Here is a 22,363-nt window from a genome sequence, read left to right on the forward strand (position 1 = left end):
CTTCTTCAGGATAGGCCAGCTCACCACCTCCTTCAAGGGGGTAGGGACCCAGCCCTCCCTCAGGCGTTGACAACCTCCCAGACCCAGGGATCAGTCCCGTAACTGGCTTCTTTAAGTAGCCAAGAGGGGCAAAGGTCCAAGAGACAGGTAGTGGGACGTGCCATTCCAAGCACCTTGTCCACATCATCAGGCCACAATAACTGAAACTCATCCAATAATGATGGACCAGACGATGCTCTGGACACCTCCTGTACTGGATTCAAATCAGCTGTGGAGTCCAGATCGCAGTGAATCTGAGCGACTTTTTCCCTTAAGTTCTGGGCAAAGTTGTCACAGTGGGCTGCCCAAGGTGCAACCACTTCCTTCTCCTGGCCAGAATGTATCAGGCCTTGTATCACTCAGAAAAGCTCCTCCAGTCAGGGAAGCAGTGGCAGCGGAGAAGAATTGTCTCTTCACCGCCCTCACTGTCACAGCATAAGCATGATAATGTTCACTTAAGTGTGTTCGGTCAGATTTGTCCCAAGATTTCCTCCACTTGCGCTCTAGTTGTCTCCCAGTCTGCTTCATTGACCACAACTCAGGCATATACCATGGTGCCAAGCGGGCTCTGCTAGGCAGGAGAGGACACTTACGAGCAATTGTATCGATTGCCCTGGTCATCTCCCTATTCCACGAGTCGACCAAGACATCAACTGGAGCACCAGCTTTATCTGCTGGAAAATCCCCCAGAGCCCTCAGGAATCCATCTGGATTACTCTTAATTATGATTGTTTTCAAACAAAACAAATTCAAACCATGGTTTACAAAGCTTGGTTTGAGCTACTGATGGTTGAAAATATGGGATAATATGATAAGTTGTGATTAATTAAAAATGGAAGTAGAATGTTCCAAACTGGTCTTCTTGATGGGACAAGGTAAATGGGGAGTACTAGACTGGGGAAAGCTTGGCTTGTGTGCATCCTACTAAACTATAATAATGACCTCTGAACACAGCCACTGATATAAGGAAGTTTTCTTCTTCATCATCATCATCGCAATGCATTTATATCTTGTCTTTTTCCCTCTTGGAACAAACCTGAGTTGTTAGAATGCTCTTCATTTTGGCAGTATTGTAGTTATAAATCTACGGTACAGGTGCTTAGCATATTCAGCCTGGAGGCCCAAATTAGAAGTTCGCTGTGGTGCAAGGGGCCATATACCTCTGTGCATGGCTATGCACACAGATATATGTCTGCACCCTCGTTCATGTGCTCTCCTCACACATGTGCATGTCCCCCATGTTCCCTGCATCATACCTTTTTTGTCCCTGACACATACTTCTCCCCTTCTTTGTGGTCTCTGCATCACAGCAAGGCCTGTTGTCAGGAAAATTTTCCTAGCTACAGTTGTTTTGGCAGGATCCATGCCCCTCTTCCCCATTTGGGTGAGAAGGGTCTCCTGCCATTTCCCCACTTGGGTTACCTTTCCTTGTTAGCATTATTTATCTCTGTGCTGTCAGGATTTCCTTTCCCTCGCATTGGCTAGGGAGATCCCAGACTTTTTCTAGCTAACACTAGCAATGGAAACTGAGTGGGATCTGCATGTCTCCAAGGGTAGAAGGTTGAGCACTCCTCCTATGGGTTGATCTGCATGATCATCATGATCATATATCAGCTTGTGCAAGTTCTTTTTGTCCTTGCATGCAGCCCCTACACTCTTCACAGGATGAGTCAATAAGTCAACAATATGCTTCACTGTTGTTTCCCATTTTGGCCAAAGTGTTGATTAAAATTCTGTCTTGTTCTGAGCCTGGTAACCATAATTTCCCTGTGGGAAGCTGTAGTTAAGAGACTACGTGACTTATGAAGACAGGAGCTGCCTGTGTGGGCAGCAGGCTGATAGAATTATTCAAATGTGCCTGTGTTTTGGACATGGGTCTCCAAAATTTGGGGTGCATTTAGAAATCTAAGAAACTATCATCCTAGTGTCAAAAATGGCAGCCACGGAAGCTTTTCTAGTCGCAAAGGAAAATTAGCTGCCTCAAGAAACTGAACATAGAGCAGAGGGTGACTTTGACCCCCAAACACCAAATCACACACTTGACCTCCAAAAGTGAGCCACAAGAATTTTCACAGAAGGGAAAATTAGTGACACTGGGAAAACCTACTGAAAATAAATGTTCTCTTTTTCTCTCATGCAGAAATGCACACAAAACTACCTGCTCATATCTCCAAACAAGCACATATACAGAAACAAAACTACTCCAGAACACACACAAAAAAGGACAAGTATCATCCATCCTCACAAAGCAACACAAACACAACCGCTGCAACACACACGGGGAAGACTAGTTCCATCCCTCAAATGCTCATGCACACACAATCTCCTTCATATGGCTTTTCTCCTCCTCTCTACCTGCTTTTTCCCTCTGTTCCTCCCTCTTTTTTTTTTTTTTTTGCTTTTTTCCCAGTGAGGAGCTCTCCCCACTTTCTTTAAATGTCTTTCCCCATATCATGTTAGCTGTTTGGCTGGGCATGCTACAAAGCAGAGCTCCCACCCATTTCTAACAAAGACCATTTAACTCACATGTGGTCCAGAGGAGGCTGGAGTGGTTGGAAGCTGGAACGCTGTCATTCAGGGTAGAAAGTATGTTTAAAATGGGAAGGAAGGGGTAGAAGGGGTGGTGGTGTTTCAGGCTTGACTCCAGATGGAGAGGATGGAGTATATGGGATCAGCAAAGATGTCCCGTATTGTCCTGATTCTGTATCACCTTTTGAAGCATTTGAATCATGCTATTTAGTGAGAGGAATCTTTTTTATTTTTATTTTATTTCTTCCTGTGAGTTGATGCATACCTGTTTGTTGTGTACGTAAGTAGCTGATAGGAAGCGTTAAATGGAGACAGGAACCCTAATCTAACAGTAAGGCTGATACTACAAAGGCAATACGCTGGACATTCTTCCTGATTTAGGGAAACTGGATGCATGAAAGGAAATTTATAATTGTGGTGTTGGCAGTCTTTTCCCACTGCCTTTTGAATCTGTTTTCTTGCAAGTTTATCTACATAGTAAATGGAATTATCAATAGTAACTAATAGTAGTCGTGCTGTCATTTTAACAGTGAGGATTCTAAAATCCCAGGGAGAACTTCCACAGATGGAGGAGGCTATTCTCTGCAGCTGGTTGCCCTCTTTATAGAAGCTCCTCATGATGGCCTTCTTTATGCATAGAGATTATTATTATAAGAATAACTCAGCTAGGTCTGGGCTAGATTTTCACAACTTAGCATATTTATGATATATGATCACTGCACTGTGTTCAATATATCCCTCTCAGATAGTTGATTCTCGCCCTTTTCCACCAAATAGCAAGTAAGAGAAAGGTTTGGGATGTTTGCACTGCACTTTTTCTTTATAAAAGGTGGTGTGAAGCTCCAGTCCGCCTCCTCCTACCACCCATACATCCAATTATATGTAGATTAAAATGTGCTACTTTAAAGATTTATGTAGTTCCTCCCCCCCCCCCCCCCACTTTTCACTCAAAAGTAAGCTTGTGGGACCACACAGGAATCAGGAACCAAGAATGGTGGTGTTAGGAGGCAGAGGGGTTCATCCCTTTTCCTGGGACCTTCAACAGAGCGGGGCCGAAGACAACAGGGTGTGGCTGAGAATCTGTTTGGGGAGAGCAACTCACTAGACGGCAGCGGCCGGGAGACACGGGCGAGCGTACAGCTCTGCGGGATTGTGCCAAGGCAGGAACAGCTGGGTTGGGTGCAGTGGTGCGTGAGGAAGGGGTATAAAAAGGTAGCAGAGGAAGGGAACAGGGAGGAGGAAAGAGAGGCAGAGAGAGACGGAAGAGAGGAAAGAAAGCCGAGACGCGCATGTTGTTTGGGAAGAGCTGTCGCAGGCAGGCAGGCCGGTGCAAATGGAGAGGAGAGACCGGGAGGCATTACTGCAGGGGCAATGCTGTTTGTTGCCATAGTGACAGGAGGGGAGGGAGCCAGAGCAGGCAAGGGCCAAGGCGCTGTGGGAACTGAACTGGTGAGAAGTGTAACCGGAGAATAAAGGCCCAGTGAGTACACCAACTTTCTTGTGTTGCTCTTCATGGAAAGACAAGAAAGGGGCGGTATTAGCTTGCATCCCCCTCCTGATACAGTCGCAGTGGTGGAGAATGTGGGCAGGGCAGAATGGGGGGCACAGGTCATCCCCCCACACCCCGGCTAATTCCTGGATGGCTTGGTGGGCTGAGCAGCAAAAGCTCCAGGCCCAGTAGCAGCAGCGCCTGTTGCAGCAATTAGCGGCACAGCAGATGCAACTCATGGAGCAAGTCTTCAACGCCCAGCTCCAGAACCAAAGCTCTTTGCTTCAGCTACAAGGCCCTTCAGACTACAAGGCCCTCAAACCAAGACCCTGGTCGGGCAGACAGGAGAAAAAGGCCCAGGGCCTATACGGATCTCTAAGATGACTGCAGAAGATGACCCTGAAGCATTTCTAAATACATTTGAAAGGGTTTCCCTAGTGGCCAAGTGGCCCAAAGACCAGTGGGCCCTCATCCTGATGCCTTGCCTCATGGGTCCTGCCCAAGAAGCAGTGGATATCCTTACCCCAGAGCTGTAGGACAATACGATTTAGTTAAGGTGGCTATTCTAGAGATTTTGAATGTCTCTGAAGAAACCTGCCGGCAGCGGATGAGAGGGGTCGTATATACAACTGGCACATCTCCCAGGGCCTTGGGACAGAAGTTTTGGGCTAATGGGCTGAGATGGATGAAGACTGCAGTCCACAGCACTGGACAAGTGGCTGAGCTGGTCCTACTGGAACAGTTTATAACCGTCCTGGCCACCCCAGCCAGAAACTGGGTTAGGTGCCAGAGGCCTAAAACCCTAGAAGAGGCCATCGTACTTATGGAGACATTTGTGGCCACTGAAGAGCCAGATGTAGGAGTCAGGCTGGGGCCACCCTGACAGGAGGGCCAGAGACAGAAAGCACCTGGGAGCTGGGGCAGCAGGGGCCCAGAGGTGTCAAGAGCAGCTGAACCAGCACCCCCTGGAAGGGGCATGAGGCACAAGAATGTTACCCAGCCAGAAGCGCATGCACCAGGCACCCCCTCCCCCTTGGCTTCTCCATGACTTACCCATGGGAAAGAAAGAGGATCCCAGCTGAAGCCAGTGTGCTTTAAGTGTGGCAAGGAAGGGCATTTCCGGTAGGACTGTCCTTTGATGGTGTGATTTTGTGAAAGTCTGGTAGTCCACCCTGGTGAGTGCTGCCCCCCAGCAAGCTTGGTGGGTTCAGGCCAGGGTGGATGGGAAGGAGGTCGAGGCCTTGGTAGACACAGGCTGTGGTTAGGCAAGCCTGGGGTAACCTCTTGGTGGAAATACTACAGGTTAAATGTATACATGGGGATGTCAAGCCTTATGCCACTTGATGGGCCAAGGTGGAGGTAAAGGGGAAGGTACACCTATGTAAAGTGGGGGTTGTCCCCAGTTTAGCTTATGAAGTGATAATTGGATGTGATTGGCCTCATTTTGAAGAGCTGGTGAGGGGGGTAAGCTCGGAGGTTGTCTTGGCTGGGGAGGAGGAAGACATAGATCTTAAGGCTCTGCGTACCTCTCGCAAGCAGCTGTTCTTCCTCCAACAAAATGATGCCTCCCTTGTCCACGCCCTGAGGCAAGCCCAGTACCCCTCAAGAGAGGGTGCAAGGCATGGTCCTCACTTTGAGATTACGGGGGGGGGGGTGCTGTATAGGGTCGTACCTGCACGGGAATGCCATGGAGAACTGAGACAGTTGGTGATTCCCAAACCCCTTAGGTTAGCAGTTTTACAACCACCCCATGACCTGCCTACTGCTGGCCACCTAGGTGTGGAGAAAACCACAGACAGGCTAGTCTGGAGGTTCTACTGGCCAGGGGTATATGCCCAGGCCAAGCGGTATTGCTTGTCCTGTCCGGAATGCCAGAAGACTCAGGGGAAAGGAGTCCCTGCAGGGCCCTTGATACCAATGCCAGTCATATGGGAGCCCTTCAAGAGGATTGGGGTGGACCTGATAGAGCCCTTGGAGAGGTCACCCCGAGGACACCAATATATCCTAGTGGTAATTGACTACGCTATCCGATACCCTGAGGCCGTTTCTCTAAGAAGTACCTCAGCTTGTGTTATTGCCCAAGAACTGTTGGGGGCTTTTGCCAGGGTGGGCTTTCCCAAGGAAATTTTGACAGATCAAGCCACTAATTTCATGAGTCAGGTGATGAGGCAGATGTGGGACCTGTTAAGGATAAGGCCTTTACAATGGTATATCACCCACAAACCAATGGTCTAGTGCAGGGGTCGGCAACCCACGGCTCTAGAGCCTCATGTGGCTCTTGAATGCCTCTGCTGCGGCTCTGTCGCTCAAAATACACGTCACAGCTGCCGATCTGCGACCCACACAGCACAGCACAGCCGCCGATCTGCAACCCGTGCCCACACAGCACAGCCACCAATCTGCTACACTTGCCAGCACAGCACAGCTGCCGAACTGCGACCCGCACAGCACAGCACAACTGCCGATCTGCTACACATGCCGGCACAGCACAGCCGCCGATCTGCTACATGCGCCGATTTACTGAGCTTCTTCCCCGGTAGGCCAACCATGGATACATTGAAGAAAAGAAAAATTTCTGAAGAAAAGAGAACGTTTAACAGTACGTGGGTAGATTCATTTGCTTTTACTGCTGACGAGACTGGTTTACCAGTATGCTTAATAAGCGGTGAGAAATTGGCAAACAACAAAAAGTCAAATGTCGCAAGACATTTTCAGAACAAACACACAGCCTTTGCTGAAAAATATCTGGATGGAGATGAGAGGAAAAAAAAGTCATTTCAGAACTGATGCAAAAGGTTGATTTGAGCAAAAATCATTTCAAGAAGTGGATTAAGTCTGCAAATTCAACTACTTATGCTAGTTTTGCGGCCACTCAGGAAATAGTAAGGCATGGGAAGCCGTTCACAGATGGAGATCATATAAAAGAATCATTCATTGATTTCATAAATGCAACACACTACAGTTTTTTATACATAGCATAAAGGTAAAAAATGATACAGTATATCACAGAAGTGAGTACACCCCTCACATTTTGTAAATATTTTATTATATCTTTTCATGTGACAACCCTGAAGAAATGACACTTTGCTACAATGTAAAGTAGTGAGTATACAGCTTGTGTAACAGTGTAAATTTGCTGTCCCCTAAAAATAACTCAGCACACAGCCATCAATGTCTAAACCGTTGGCAACAAAAGTGACTACACCCCTAAGTGAAACTGTCCAAATTGGGCCCAAAGTCAATATTTTGTGTGGCCACCATTGTTTTCCAGCACTGCCTTAACCCTCTTGGGCATGGAGTACACCAGAGCTTCACAGGTTGCCTCTGGAGTCCTCTTCCACTCCTCCATGACAACATCATGAAGCTGGTGGATGTTAGAGACCTTGCGCTCCTCCACCTTCCATTTCAGGATGCCCCACAGATGCTCGATAGAGTTTAGGTATGGAGACATGCTTGGCCAGTCCATCACCTTTACCCTCAGCTTCTTTATCAAGGCAATGGTCATCTTGGAGGTGTGTTTGGGGTCGTTATCAAGTTGGAATACTGCCCTGTGGCCCAGTCTCCAAAGGGAAGGGATCATGCTCTGCTGCAGTATGTCACGGTACATGTTGGCATTCATGGTTCCCTCAATGAACTGTAGCTCCCCAGTGCGTCCAACTGAAACAAGTGATAATAGAGGAAGTGAGACAGATGCTGCAATTAGGGGTCATTGAGGAATTGGTGAACGCTTGGAGAAGTCAGCCGGTCTTGGTACCCAAGCAGGATCAAAGTGTCCGCTTCTGTGTCAATTTCAGGAGGGTCAGTAAGGCATCAAAGTTGGACGCCTACCCCATGCCCCGAATAAATGGGTTGCTGTATCCTCTGGGGCAGGCCCATTTCATTTCAGCCTTAGATCTCACTATGGGATATTGGCAAATCCCATTAACTGAAGAGTCCAAAGAAAAGACGGCCTTTGCCACCCTGTAGGGCTATTTCAATTTAAATAAATGCCATTTGGGTTGCATGGGGCTGCCGCAACCTTCCAGCAGCTTATGGACAAAGTCTTGGGACATTTGTCCCATTGTGCATTGGCCTATATCGACGATATTGTAATATTCAATTGCACCTGGGGGGAACATCTAGACCAGACCTGGGCATTGTACGGCCTGCGGGCCACTTCTGGCCGGATGGCTGACCCTGACTGGCCTGCATGAGGTCACTGGCAAATTAAAAGTCAGTGCAAATATATATCGTCATAATACAGATGCTTACTATGTTAAGCGCTGGGAGATTACATATGTTGTAAATTTGCGCTATATAAGTAAAATTGAATTTATTGCTTTTCATGTAATGTTAATGTTAATGTTTTTGTGAATATTCATTAAATAGTGTTCTGTGCTCCACATTTTCATTGTATCATTGTAATGTTTCATTTGCTGTTTTTATAGAGAAATATATTGAGCAGAGCTGTAAGTGTATTGGTCCGGCCCTTAACAACTGTCAAAGTTTCTCATGTGGCCCCATAGGAAAATTAATTGCCCACCCCTGATCTAGACCATCTCTGGCAAGTATTAATGCAGGGGTCCTCAAACTTTTTGAACAGGGGGCCAGTTGAAAGGTGCTGGTGATGGGTGTGGGACGCCAAGGCAATGCAGGCGGGGGATGCGGGCTGGGCCAGGGGGTGCGTGTGCGGTGAGGCAGGGGCGGGAGTGCACAGAGGTCGTTTTCTCCAAGTAAGTCCAAAGCGATCTCCTTGCAAGACACCGACTTGTTCGCAAGGAGATCCTTTTCTCCGAGTGAGTTCAAAACGATCTCCGCATGAGCAAGCTGCTGCTTCGACGCACGTGCGTGGCAAGTCCAAATCTTCTTTGATGGGCTGGATAAATGGGCATGGTGGGTTGGATCTGGCTTGTGGGCCGTAGTTTGAGGACCCATGTATTAATGGCTCTAAGACAGTCTGGGCTGATAGCTATTCCAGGCAAATGTAGAATAACTTGACAGGAGGTGCAGTATTTGGGGTATATCGTAGGGCACAGGCAGATCCAGCCTATGGCAGATAAGGTGGAGAAGGTAAGCCAGTGGCCATGGCCTCGCACAAAAAGGGAAGTGCAACATTTTCTGGGGCTTGCCAGTTACTATCGGTGATTCATTCCTCATTTCTCCTCCAAAGTGGCTCCCTTGTCAGAGGCGCTTAAGAAAAGGCAGAGCCATACCCTAGTGTGGTCCAGGGAAATGGAGCAAGCTTTTGAAGAATTGAGGACCTGTCTCCTCAGCCAGACTGCTTTACAGTCACCAGATTTCTCTTGGCCTTTTGTCCTCCAAACCAACGCCTCACCTGTGGGTTGGGGAGCAGTTCTGACCCAGGGAGAAGGGGTGGCTGAACATCCAGCATTCTACTTGAGCCATAAGCTGGAGCCACGAGTGCGCCGGTGCTCCACAATTGAGAGGGAGGCTCTAGCCATCAAATGGGCTATTCTAGCTCTGAGACATTATCTCTGGGGTGCCCCATTCACATTGGTCACTGACCATGCTCTGTTACAGTGGCTGAATAGGATGAAGGATGAAAACCCTTGCCTTACCCGTTGGTATTTAGTGTTACAGCTGTACGCCTTTACAGTCGAACATAGACACAGTCACCAACACGCTAACGCTGATTTCTTTTCCCGCCAGGGTGGGTCCCTGGCCCTTGCATGGAAATGGTGATCCCCTCTTGGAGGGGGGGGGTATGTGAGGAGGCAGAGGGTCCCACCCCTTTTTCTGGGACCTTCGACAGAGCAGGGCCGAAGACAACGGTGTAGCTGGGAATCTGTCTGGGGAGAGCAACTCATGAGAAGGCAACAGCCAAGAGACATGGGCGAGCGCGGAGCTGTGTGGGATTGTGGGCCGAGGCAGGAACAGCTGAGTTGGGTGGAGTGATGCTTGAGGAGGGGGTAGAAGGAGGAAGCAGAGGAAGGGAAAGGAAGTGAGAAAAGGAAGCTGAGATGTGTGTGTGTTGTTTGGGAAGAGCTGTTGCAGGCTGGCAGGCCGGTGCGAGAGGAGAGGAGAGGAGAAATCGGGAGGCATTACTGCCGGGGCGATGCTGTTCATTGCCATAGCGACAGGAGGGGAGGGAGCCGGAGCAGGCAAGGGCCAAGGCACTGCGGGAAGTGAACTTGTGAGAAATGTAACCGGAGAATAAAGGCCCAGTGAGTGCACTGACTTTCATGTGTCGCTCTTCATGGAAAGACAAGAAAGGGGCAGCATTAGCTTGCACTCCCCTCCTGATACAGTCACAGGTGGGAGTCAGTTTTTAACTCTCTGTTCTATGCTTGTACTTTGTATTACAACTGGTTTCATTTTTGGGCCGTGTACATTGAAGGCATGGGGATGGGGGTCTGATCCAGAATGGGATTACAGCAGAGCAGGACAATGGGAAAGTCTGGATTAAAGAGAGCTTGTTGAGTGAACCATGGCAGGTTTGTACAAGATAATAACCCACAGTGTCTTGTAATAACCTACTGTGGCTTGGTGTGAACGAGGTCATTATCTTATGCTTATTCAGAGCTTTTTCCTACCTCAAAGAGCATAATTTATTAACTTTTCTATTTTAAAATTAACATGTCATCCTCTTCAAATGAGGCTGCTTGTACATTCAGCTTGATTATCAAAGTCCTGAACATCCAAAAGATTTTCAGTTTTTAGGCACATTTCAGTTGTACAAAAGACAAAAGATCTTGGTCTACTTGCACAAATACTTAAATGTGTAGATTATGTAAATCATTAGGTACATACTTCTATTGATATGTTTTTTAAAGAGAAAAAAAATCTTAGTGATATATTAGAACCTGATAGTGTAGCCAGTCGCTTTGCATAACTTTACAGTATATATATTTGGATATGATTGGTTTTGGGATCATGACCAATGGGGTTGAAATGTGAGACTTCATTAGTTGGAAACTCTTTTGGATTGTGACCATGTATTAATCTATAAAACTAAATTTATTTTTCCTTTATAAATAGATAATAAAACTGTGAAAATAACACCAACAGGAACTCTGCTATTCAGACATTTTAAATATGATATGAGTGGAGTTTACACATGTTCCCTTGTATTTAAGCCAACCGCTGAACAAGATGAAAAGAGTTATTTAATCAAATATGTTATTTATGGTAAGATATTCAAAACTCCTTAATATTTTTTCTTTAAATATTAATTTATTGAAATTATAATGGGAATTCCATTACACAATTAAACATGCATAAGTGTGAAACACACTTAAATCTGATCAGGTTCAGTGGCAATTATGTGTCAGTGGTAATCAATTGTCTGCTACACTGCATCCTTACTGAATTAAAGCAGGACACTTGGTATTTAAACTTCACTGATGAATAACATACTTGTAAACCAAGACAGATTTTTTTTTTAATAATCTCAGTCTGGAATTTTTTAATTGTCAGTTTTATATTTCAGAATATGCAGGATCCTGAACTGAATAACAGAAGAATGATATCGGTTTTCAGGCATATTTTATATATAGCAGCTTAAAATACATCCTTAAATTCCGATGCAGCTTTTTAAGTGATTCTTTTTCTTGCCATCTAGTGTTATATGCAGTAGATATCTGATGTAGTTTTTATAGCTGCATACATAACCAGTGTTAAAAGTTTTGCAGAAACCTATAGCACACAGTGGCCCAGTTCAGACATAATGATGTTGGGCCAATAAAAAGTAGTTTATGAGCCTAAGAACAAATCATATGCCCACGTTTCTCCTCACTTGCATTTGTTTTCTTACTGTTAGTATTGAGCTCATGGCTTATTTATATCAGTTTCTCTTGACATCAAAGTAGAAACTATGGTTTAGCCCCTTTTTATCAATTGTCATATCTTGGTTAGTAAATGAGCCTTAAACTAGAGTTTCTTAATTAGGATGTAACAGAAAACTCTGGGTAAATAAGGCCTGAGATTATTATATCTCAGGCAGGCCTTAGTCTTAATTTGCTGTGACTCTGTTACAAATCGGTAATATTCTTTAATATATTCTATTACTTTTTCAAATTCTGTAAAATTCATATAGGGCTTGATCAGGTCCAACTGAAGCCAATAGAAAATCACCCTTTGTCTTCAGTTGAACATTACTGAGTTATAAGGTATCTTAAATATCTGCATTTCAATAATTATTGATTAAGGAGGGCAGGAGGGGAGGGCATTCCAGATAGCTTAAAAGCCAGACTACCTGTTAAGCTTTCATTAGTTTCCTATTCTGGTAAAGCTTCCGTTTATTCTCCAGAGGCTAGAGATTATCAGGACTGACTCTTTCTTCAATATGAATCTGTGTTACTTCTTGGATTATGCATGTCTATGCCTGTTTTTTCTTTAAACATGTTCCTTTATACTGTCTTATTGCCGTAAAATGGTGGCTTAGGCAGATCTGTATTCTTTAGGTTAGCATTGCAATTGAACAGTCTAGTATATGTGGCATCTTGGAGGAATTTGCTTTTGACCCAGAGCATAGATGCCTCTGCTGAGCAGGAATTTGTGTGAGCATTTCAGAACATTTCTAATACGTTCTCTTGTAAAGCAGCACTTAAAGAAAATACCTGGAGCTGTGGACATGCTAAATCAGGCATTATTTAACACACGCTTAGTGTACAGGGAGGTTTTTCCTTTTGCTTTTAGTCTCTCTGAGATATTCTTATGTACCATTTCCCAGCAATTACTCTTACATGTTGTAACGGTTGGGCAAAGCACCCCCCAACGACTCTGCCATGAATTCCTCCCTCTCAACAGCCTCTAGGGCCCAGAGAGCCCTATTTTGCTTCTTAATAAGCCAAACTGCACTGGATTAACACACAGCAACCCAAGACTTGGGGAAAAGGAGTTTTATTACTCAACATCCACACAACACTGCACTCAGTTACAATTACACAAAGGTAAGAGGGAAGGGTGTGGGAAAGGGGAAAGTGGATAGCAGCTTGCAATCAAATGTTACAATAGCAAGTATTCAAACCCCTTACATCATTTGGCCACCCCAGGCACTAAAACAACAACAGCTAGCTAATCTAAAATCCTCACAACTCTCCCAGTACTTATTGGTCTTATTGAGAGTAGCAGTCTCAAGCTCCAGAGGCTTTGGCATCCGATGGCAAACCTCTCTCCCATCCCAGAAAGGTGCATCGTTTCACTGCTGGCCCTCCTTTTTATCCCTTCCCTGAGCAATCAGGCTCCTTTGTTCCCAGAGGTGTCATCAAGGGGATTTCTTTTAGCTGAACTTGGTGCTAACTTCAGTGGTTTCTTTAAGAGCAGCTCCTTGTATTGCATGACAAACTTATTTTCAGACTGAGGGAAGTTTCAAAAACAATTAGATACTGCCTATGGATCTGCCATTCAAAAGGAGTACGGTAGTGAAAAATATCACAGGAAGTGCCCAAGAATTTGGAGATAGCTAAAGTAGCTGTTTGGATCTTGAGTGTAATTTGTTGCTGAGATGGATTCTATCCAGATAATTATCTTTAAAAAATTAATATAGCAGTAGTTTATTTTCAAAATATGCTGAAGAAATGAAGGTTAAATAGTAATCTTATGTTTTTTCTTCTGCAGCTTATTCTGATCCTAACTTTTACTATGAGTTTTCAGCACGGTATCATGCAGCTGCCTGCCACAGTATCTATAATAATTCTTTTAAAGACAAGCTTCTTCAGATTCTGGCCAAGCTTGTTGTTGAACTGTCCTGTGAGGTTACATTACGCAAGTCAGAATGCCATCATGTAAAAATGCAGAGAGCTGGATTACAAAATGAACTCTTCTTTACTTTTACAGGTAAAATACATTATTCTTTTGAGGAGCTGCTTGAAAAAATGTTTTATGAAGTATTACTGAAAACAGTTTTCCTGTCAGCCAGGTTTAATCAAAGGTTATTTCAATAGTTCTTTAAAATAGAAATCAGTATTCAGTTTCCAGGTACTGTTACATAGTATTTCTCTACTCAAGTAAGAGGAATATAATTCTCCCTTAAAATGTAGTCTCTTAGCAGGAAAAGAATGCAGCTAGTGAATACATGAAATGATCACAGACCATTATGCTAGCCTTGGATCCAAACCTTAAAACTTGTTGTTTCTGTGTTGCCATTGGAAAAAAATGTAGGTGTGGAATGCTGGAATTGGATAAAAATTCTCAACTGGAGATCTTAAAGTGGACATAGAGATAAAGGACCAAGGATATTTTAATACATTCAGAACTAAGAAATTTATTATGGGACAATCTTTTGCAGACTAGAGTCCACTTCATTAGATGCTTGAAGTGTTATTCTTCATTAACAGATGCATGTGGACAAAGGTGTAAAGAGAAAAATAGTAAAAAGGTGGGGTTAACTAGCAGTGAAGTGCAAAGATTACTGTCAATTCAGTTACAGCGTAAATGTGTGTAAAGAAGCACAGTGATCCTTTACATCAATAATAGAGGATAATGCAGCCATCTTAAAAGCGCCAAATAAATTGACGCTTGTAGAAGGGCAGGAAACAGTTGTGACCATTTAGACCATTTTTATTAAGGGAGACCTAATGGCCTTTGTGTCTCCCCTGCATCAGTTGTACATCTGAAGCTGCCTTCTTACAAGCTAGTGGTTATTACATGACCTGGTAAAGTGAGGGTGCTAACTATATGCTTGACCTTTTTTTAAAAAACTTTGCTACTGTTTTTGCTTGGCCACCAAAAGGTAGGAATATAAATTGAAATAAAAAGTAATATATGTCCATTTTAATGTGTGGCAGCATTTGTATACTTGGTGGCAATATCAGTTTTTACAATTTTAAACCTGTGTTAGATTGTTTGTGTCACTCATTTATTTCTGTGATCTTGATTGGAGAGCAAGATCATACTTCACTTATTCTTGTCTTCCTTCTAAGATTGGGCAGGCAGCTTTTTCTGGTACCTGGGCATATTTGCCCATCTGGGCCTGTGGGCATACTTGTCATTCTTGTTATGACAGTGGGCAATATCTTCTTTCCTTGTCCCCTCCTTGGACTTCCTGTTGTCTTGCTCTGTACTAATTCTCCTCTCCTTGTCCCTGCACACGGCTTCTCCAGTTGCACACGGCTTCTCCTATCCCTGAGTCAGTTCTGCCAGCTGTACTTCTTCGTCATGGCCTCTGTGCATCACACATATGGGTTGCTGCGCCTGCGCAGTGCCTAGGCCGGAAGATTAGAAAGCTAACGGTTTTTGGCGGGAAAACTCTGCTCCCCTCCCCCTTCGTGGTATAAATAGAGCGGAGTGTCCGCCATTTTACTCAGTCTTTGCGACCTCCATTCGCTGTGCCTCGTGCCTATTCGTCTCTCGCTATAGATCTGTGCCTCTTCGTTGTTTTTTTCTCAAAAACCTTAAACTCCTCTTGCTCCAAGTTTGTACTTCTTCCTGATTCTGTCTGTTTTCTTCTTAAATTCTCTTCTCTCTATATATAAAAAAGCAAAAAAACAAAACAAAAATATTATCTTACCCTCTATACTGTCCTCTTTCTTCACTTTTCCGCAATGGCGCAGTGGGCAGCATTCCGCAAATGTATTGAATGTGGATCTAAAATGTCGCCAGTTGATCCACATGATCTATGCCTCCTCTGCCTCGGCGAGGGGCATAGGACCGACAAATGCGGTCATTGCTTGGTGTTTACCAAGCAGGCACGGAAAAACAGGGAGAATCATCTCAGGAAGCTCCTATGGGATCACACATTAATGCAGTCTGACCAACTGCTCCTACGGCCTGGTTCCTCTTCGTCCACGCCTCCTCAGCGCTCTTCCTCCACCATGAGTGCTCCGGCGAAGCGTCCTTCCTCGACCTCTGCCGATCCTCCGCAGCGTCCTTCGGACGAAGGCGCCGCTTCTATGGAGGCTCAGTCACTGCCTTCTCCCCCGGCTAAGAAATGGGAGAAGCACAAGCATACCGGTCTGGATAAACCTTCCACCCATAAAAAGTTGAGGAAGGAGAAGGTGGATAAGCCCGCTCGCATGAGCAAGAAACCTGATCGCCCAAAACACCGGGGCTCAGGTTCATCGGGCTTTTCGGTACTGACGGCCACCATGGTACCGACCCCCTTGGGACCAGCCCTGCAACTCGTTATGCAGGTGATTCCACTGGGATCCCCCAGGCCAACCACTCGGCCTGAGAGCGTGCCTCCCCAGCAACAGCAGGAGCCGCTTCGGGAGTCCATCTCTGATGGTGAGATCAGAGACTCCCTGCTGAGGGACCGGTCGCCAACACCTATGCCACCGACTGAACCTCATGTGGCCTCACCATTACCTCCCAGATGTCGCAGCCTTTCATCTGAACATCGAGATGAGAGTTGGTTGATCCCGGAATATGGTGTTCCCCCCGGCTGGGGTGGTTACCAACCATATCCCTATTTTCCTCGGGATCATGAATCACCATTGGTCCTGAGGAACATACTATCCACCTCCAGGCGTATGGAGACGAGGCGCCCAACCTCCTCTGAAACCTTCTCAAGCGAAAACCGGCCACGTTACGTGGAAGACTCCGAGGATTCGGAGGTCGACTCCACATCCCCTGATGTGGCTGTCGCATACCAAGGGCCTGCTTCACTGGACAAACTGCATGTCTCTTTCACAAAGCTCATTTCCCGCTTAGTTCGTTCGCTTGAAATCAAAGCTCATCAACAGCCAGGCCCCTCCACAGATCGGTTTTATGATGTCGTTCGGGGAGAGCAGTCCACATCCATAGCTCTGCCGCTTATAACTACACTCCGCCAGGCTATGGTCCAGCCCTGGGACCAACCGGCCCAACCACAAGCTACCTCCCTCAGATATGAGGCCATATATAGAGTTTGTGACGATGACATTCCCTTCCTGCTCCGTCACCCGAAACCAAACTCTCTTGTGGTTGAATCCTCCCAGGGCAGGGAGTCCAGGAGACATACCGCTCCTCGGGACAAGGAAGGGAGGAAAATCGATATGCTTGCATGCCGAGTCTATGCGGCCTCTGGATTCGGCGTGCGCATATCAAACTACGAAACGACACTGGCACATTACCAGTATTTGACGGTACCAGTCTGTTCCACCAGAAGACCAACCGCAAATTAAAGGTGATTCACGAATCACGCCTAACTGCACATTGCATGGAGCTCACGCAAAAATGTAAGTGGCAGTGGCCTCGGTCTTCCTACCGGAAGCAACCATACTATCCGCGCCAGCAAAACTACCCTCGCCAGCAATACCAACAACGGCAGCATCGGAGACAGCAAACACAACAGCGTTTTTCCCAAGGCCGTCGGCGATTCGATACCGATAAACACCCACGTTGATGGCTTGGGCGAACCATCCTCTCTTTCCCAACACCACCTTCCCTTCTCCCTTTTGGGAACTGGCTCCAGGGCCGACTCCCCATTTGGGAGTCCATTACATCTGATAGGTGGGTGTTATCTATCATCCAGTTCGGATATAGGATAGACTTCGATGTTATCCCTCCTTCGAGCCCGATCCGCTTCACACCTTCTTCATTGGTGCTACGCGATGAGGTCACCCAGCTACTTCTCAAGGGAGTGATTCGACAATTGTCCTGCTCGGAAGGATTGCATGGATTCTATTCCAGATATTTTACAGTCCTGAAAAGGGACAGCGGTCTTCGTCCGATCCTGGACTTACGAACTCTTAATAAGTACATTAAACCAAGGAAGTGCCAGATGACCACTTTGCAAAATATCCTTCCGTTATTGAAAAGAGAGGATTGGTTCACCTCACTGGATTTAAAGGATGCTTATTTTCATATTTCCATCCATCCTTCACACAGACGCTTTCTACATTTTACTGTCAGATCCGACCTGTTTGAGTTTAACGTCCTACCTTTTGGCTTGGCCACAGCCCCTCGAGTCTTTACGAAGTGTATGGTGCCGGTATGCACACACTTGAGGACATGGGGAATACAGATATACCCATACTTAGACGACTGGCTAATCGTCTCGCAATCCGAGCAAGCTCTCCTGTCTGATATACAAATGACCTGCGCTCTACTCGATGCTCTCGGTCTCTGCATTAACTGTTCCAGAGTGGGCGTCGGGCCCGGATCGATGGGGGATGCTCTTATGGTCCCTTGGAGCAACATGACTTTTTATGTGTTTCCCCCGATCCCACTCCTGACAAGAGTGGTTGCGAAAATAGCCCAGGCCAATGCCATGGGGATACTAGTGACTCCATGGTGGCCGAGACAACCATGGTTTGCCACTCTTTTGCTGCTGTCCAGAAGAACGTTCCTTCATCTACCAACTCTTCCGCATGTGTTAACACAACAAGGAGGAGCAATCCGTCATCCGGATATACTCTCTCTGAAGCTGACGGCATGGTGGATCACCTGATTCACGCCACTGAGTCGGTACCGGGGACACCTCACCCTATGGGTGACCTTACTCAACAGACGGTATATGCGGCCCCAACTTCGGATTCGACAGCAACTGGCACGGTACCGATGCCTACGGATAGAGAAATTCAGGCGATTCTCAGATCTGCATTGAGACCGTCCACTCGTCGTTCCTATATGGCTAAATGGAGAAGATTCTTCTCTTTTGCAGAGTGCCATTCTTTTTCCCCTGGAACAGCTTCAGTCACCAATATCTTACAATTTCTCTTGCATTTGCATCATGAGGGACTTAAACCATCATCCATCAAAGTTTATGCAGCCGCTATATCCCATTATCGTGGAATTATCCACGGATTATCAGTCTTCTCCCAGCCGCTGGTTCGGCATTTCATTAAGGGACTACAAAATTTACATCCGTCTATTCGCCCTGCCATGCCAACGTGGAGTCTTTCTGTAGTGCTCCAAGCGCTTACCAAACCACCATTCCAGCCTTTAGCAACTGTGGACTTACGCCTGGTGTCATGGAAAACTGCCTTTCTCGTAGCAGTTACATCAGCACGGAGAGCTAGCGAAATTTGTGCTGTCCGCATAGACCCACCATTTCTGAACTTCCATAAGGAAAAAGTTGTCCTTCGGATAGATTTCTCCTTTTTACCCAAGGTGGCCACACCATTCCACCTGAATCAGGACATCGTTCTGCCGGCATTCTTTCCATCGCCATTGACCCCGATAGAACGTGCTCTACACACGCTTGATGTTCGCCGTTGCTTGGCCTTTTACAGATCCTGCACTGAATCTTTTCGTACTACTAATAGACTTTTTGTTAAATACTCCAAGCGTGAAAAGGGATCACCGATATCATCTCAGAGACTCTCTAATTGGATCGTCCAGACTATTGTCCTGGCTTATCAGCTATTGAAAATAGACTTACCTGTCTTTCCAAGTGGCCACTCTACACGAGCAGTAGTGACCTCATCTGCTTTTGCCGCAGGGGTTTCGCTGCAAGACAGCTGCAGAGCTGCGATCTGGGCTGGTCCATGTACTTTCGCCAAGCACTATCGGCTTGATGTACGTGCCAGACAAGACTGCTCTTTTCGTAGAGCTGTTCTCTCATCCGTTCTTCGCTGACAACACCTCCCTCCTCCGACTGTGGTAAGCTTGCGAATCACCCATATGTGTGATGCACAGAGGCCACGACGAAGAAAAGCAGGTAACTGCTTTTACCTGTAACTGATGTTCTTCGAGTGGCCATCTGTGCATTCACACAACCCACCCGCCGGTCCCACTCGGTGTCGGTGAGTGGATCTCGTTTTTCTCGGTACCGTACTATAAATTGCATCGGTACCGTTTGGGTTATGTCACTGGGTGGTTATTGTTTTCAGTACCGAAATATAATTTGCATTGGTACCGTTGGGTTACATCGCTGACTAGATATTGTTTTCGGTACTGTACTATAATTCACATCGGTACCGTTCAGATATAATTGTGTTTTCTCATTACTTTTATTCTTAACCTCTAGAGGGCGAACGTGCGGTCTTCAAGACTGAGTAAAATGGCGGACACTCCGCTCTATTTATACCACGAAGGGGGAGGGGAGCAGAGTTTTTCTGCCAAAAACTGTTAGCTTTCTAATCTTCCGGCCTAGGTACTGCCTGGGCGCAGCAACCCATATGTGTGAATGCACAGATGGCCACTCGAAGAACATCAGTTACAGGTAAGCAACCTGCTTTTCTTATATACTTACATGCATACTTCCCTCCACTGCATCTACAAGCCACCCTTGCTTACTGTCTCTCCCCTCCTGTTTTTCAACACCTCTTCTCACACATACATCCGTTATTTTTGCCAGCCACCTACACTGCTGTATACTACTTTTCCTGCCCACCTGCCCACAGTCTAGCCTCCTTGTACCTGTGCTGTTGATTTGGTCTTTCAGCCCCAGTCCTCTTTCTATGCCTTACATGGAGCCAGACCATTGGCCAACCGAGTTCATTACTGTAGGCTGAACCTGGCAAAAATCCTTCCAAGACCTGCTATTTCTTAACTGGAGATAATGATGATGAGTTTATGAGCTCTGTTGCTGAGCTGTGACCTTATCACATACTCCTAGTAAACAGTTCTTCTTATCTAGAGTGTATGGCTATATACACAGTGAAGCTGATACTAGTGAAGTAACAGGTTTTCAGTTATGTAGATGTGAGAAAATATTTGTCAGATACCTAAAGTTTATTAAAAAAAAACACCTAAATGTAAAGGCTTGCTTTGAGATGGATAAGGCTAATGTCGTTTAGAAAAAATAATGCTTATGCTGCGACGTGTGTGTGTTTTCCCTTATAAAGCAGAACCTTTTCTATAGTTTCTTCTCTAGATGCAGACAAGAGCAAAAGTTCATGTCAGAAAAGCTTATGTGATGTATCAAGAAGATTACGAAAGGTAGCGTAGATCCATCTGAAAAAGAATAAAGATCAAAAGGAGCTGCTCACCCTTACTAGTTCTTTTTCATTCTAAAAAGTAGACAAAATGGCTTTAATATTCTTTCTGCTTACTTGGTGATAACCAAATAGAAGTTGGGTAAAGGAAAACAGGAAACTTCATGGTTGAGCTGGGACGCTGGTTGACTTTAGCAGTTACAGAATAAAAAGACAAGTCATCTTATGAATCAGTAACTGGTTAAAGAACAGGAAGCAGAAAATAGACAAACACGTTTTTGCAGGAGAGGGAAATAAGTGTAGAGTCCTGCACATTTTTGTATTGATTCCAGTGTTCCTTAATTTCATAAATGATCTGAGATTAGAGTGATTAGATGAAACTCATTTGTTCAGGATGGCAAAAACTCAGGCACAAGTGCTCTAAAGTACCTCTGAAGTAGGTGAATGTGCAACAAAATGGTGAAGAAGGTCTGCATAACTGCAAAATGATCAACACTGAAGGACAAAAACCCCCCAACACATTTACACTGATGGGGCCTGAACTGGTAGTTATTAAACAGCAAAGAAATGTTGGAGTGTATAGGTATGCACTGTATAACCTAGCCATGGCCCCTCCAAAAAAAAAAAAGAAAAGAAAGAAAAATCAGCAAAAGGGGAGAGGGAGCAGGAGAATGTCCACTGAGCCATTGTTTTCTTTGCACACAAAAGTTGATGAAGTGATTAAACGAGTACCATGAAGGGCTTTGCTCTATGCAGGCTTTCCTAGCCAGGGAAGGCCCAAGTGGAGTGAAGGCAGCTTCTTAACTTAGGCACTAGTTGGAGGAACAGTTCTTCAGCAAGTAAGGGAAGCCGGAAAAGAAAGGGGATGAGGAGTAAGTAAAGTTTGGGGACTCTTCTCTGGCTCAAAGGACATGGTTTTCTGGATGTGCCTGAATATCAAACATAGCAATGAATTCTTCAGATTTTCTTGAACATGACTATTCAGACTCACTTCAGATGCACTGGTTCTTGCTTGGATTGTATCCAGTCATGACTAACGTAAGTCCATTCATTTCAGTGGACTTACTCTAAGTATTGGCTATAACCCCTTGTGTCCTCTCTGAACTCTGTGGTATGCCGAAGCCATTGTATCCAAACTGGGCAAACTCTGACTTGTGCAAAGCATAGATCGCCTGCATGCCATAACTGGAAAATAAGATCAAACTGTGATTGCCAGTTCTGGTTTGCAGGCAATCATGACTTCTGCAAACCATAGATTGCCTGTTTCTGATGTAATGGCAGACTGGTATTTACCATGAAAGGAAAAGGAAAAGTTTCAGATGAAACCTGCGACATTGCGATTACAGTTAAAGATTTCACTCTGTCCCTTTGGTGATGTTTTGAAAGATTTGAAACAAATGCATGTTTGCAAATCTAACAAATTAACTTACTTCTATTACATGTACTTCATTGTAATAAATATGGTACTTGCAAAATATTAGCACATAATTTATTGCATTAATAAATTCTGTATGGTATTTTCATCTTGTGGATTAGAAAAGTATAACTTTTTATATTTCCCCAA

At 45.3% G+C, this 22,363-nt stretch overlaps 1 protein-coding gene across 1 annotated transcript in view; it reads left to right on the forward strand.

Moving 5' to 3' along the window:
• LOC123017633 (zona pellucida binding protein) overlaps positions 1–22,363 on the forward strand; it is a 37,363-nt gene that overhangs the window by 9,965 nt on the left and 5,035 nt on the right. Inside the window, exons 4-6 of the mRNA XM_044419118.1 lie at positions 11,036–11,185; positions 13,616–13,834; positions 20,727–20,803. Coding sequence (XP_044275053.1) covers positions 11,036–11,185; positions 13,616–13,834; positions 20,727–20,803 — 446 coding nt within the window. The remainder of the gene's footprint in view (positions 1–11,035; positions 11,186–13,615; positions 13,835–20,726; positions 20,804–22,363) is intronic.

Source organism: Varanus komodoensis, unplaced genomic scaffold, assembly GCF_004798865.1.
Source record: "Varanus komodoensis strain SLA01 unplaced genomic scaffold, ASM479886v1 scaffold10, whole genome shotgun sequence".
NCBI classification, from domain to species: Eukaryota; Metazoa; Chordata; class Lepidosauria; order Squamata; family Varanidae; genus Varanus; species Varanus komodoensis.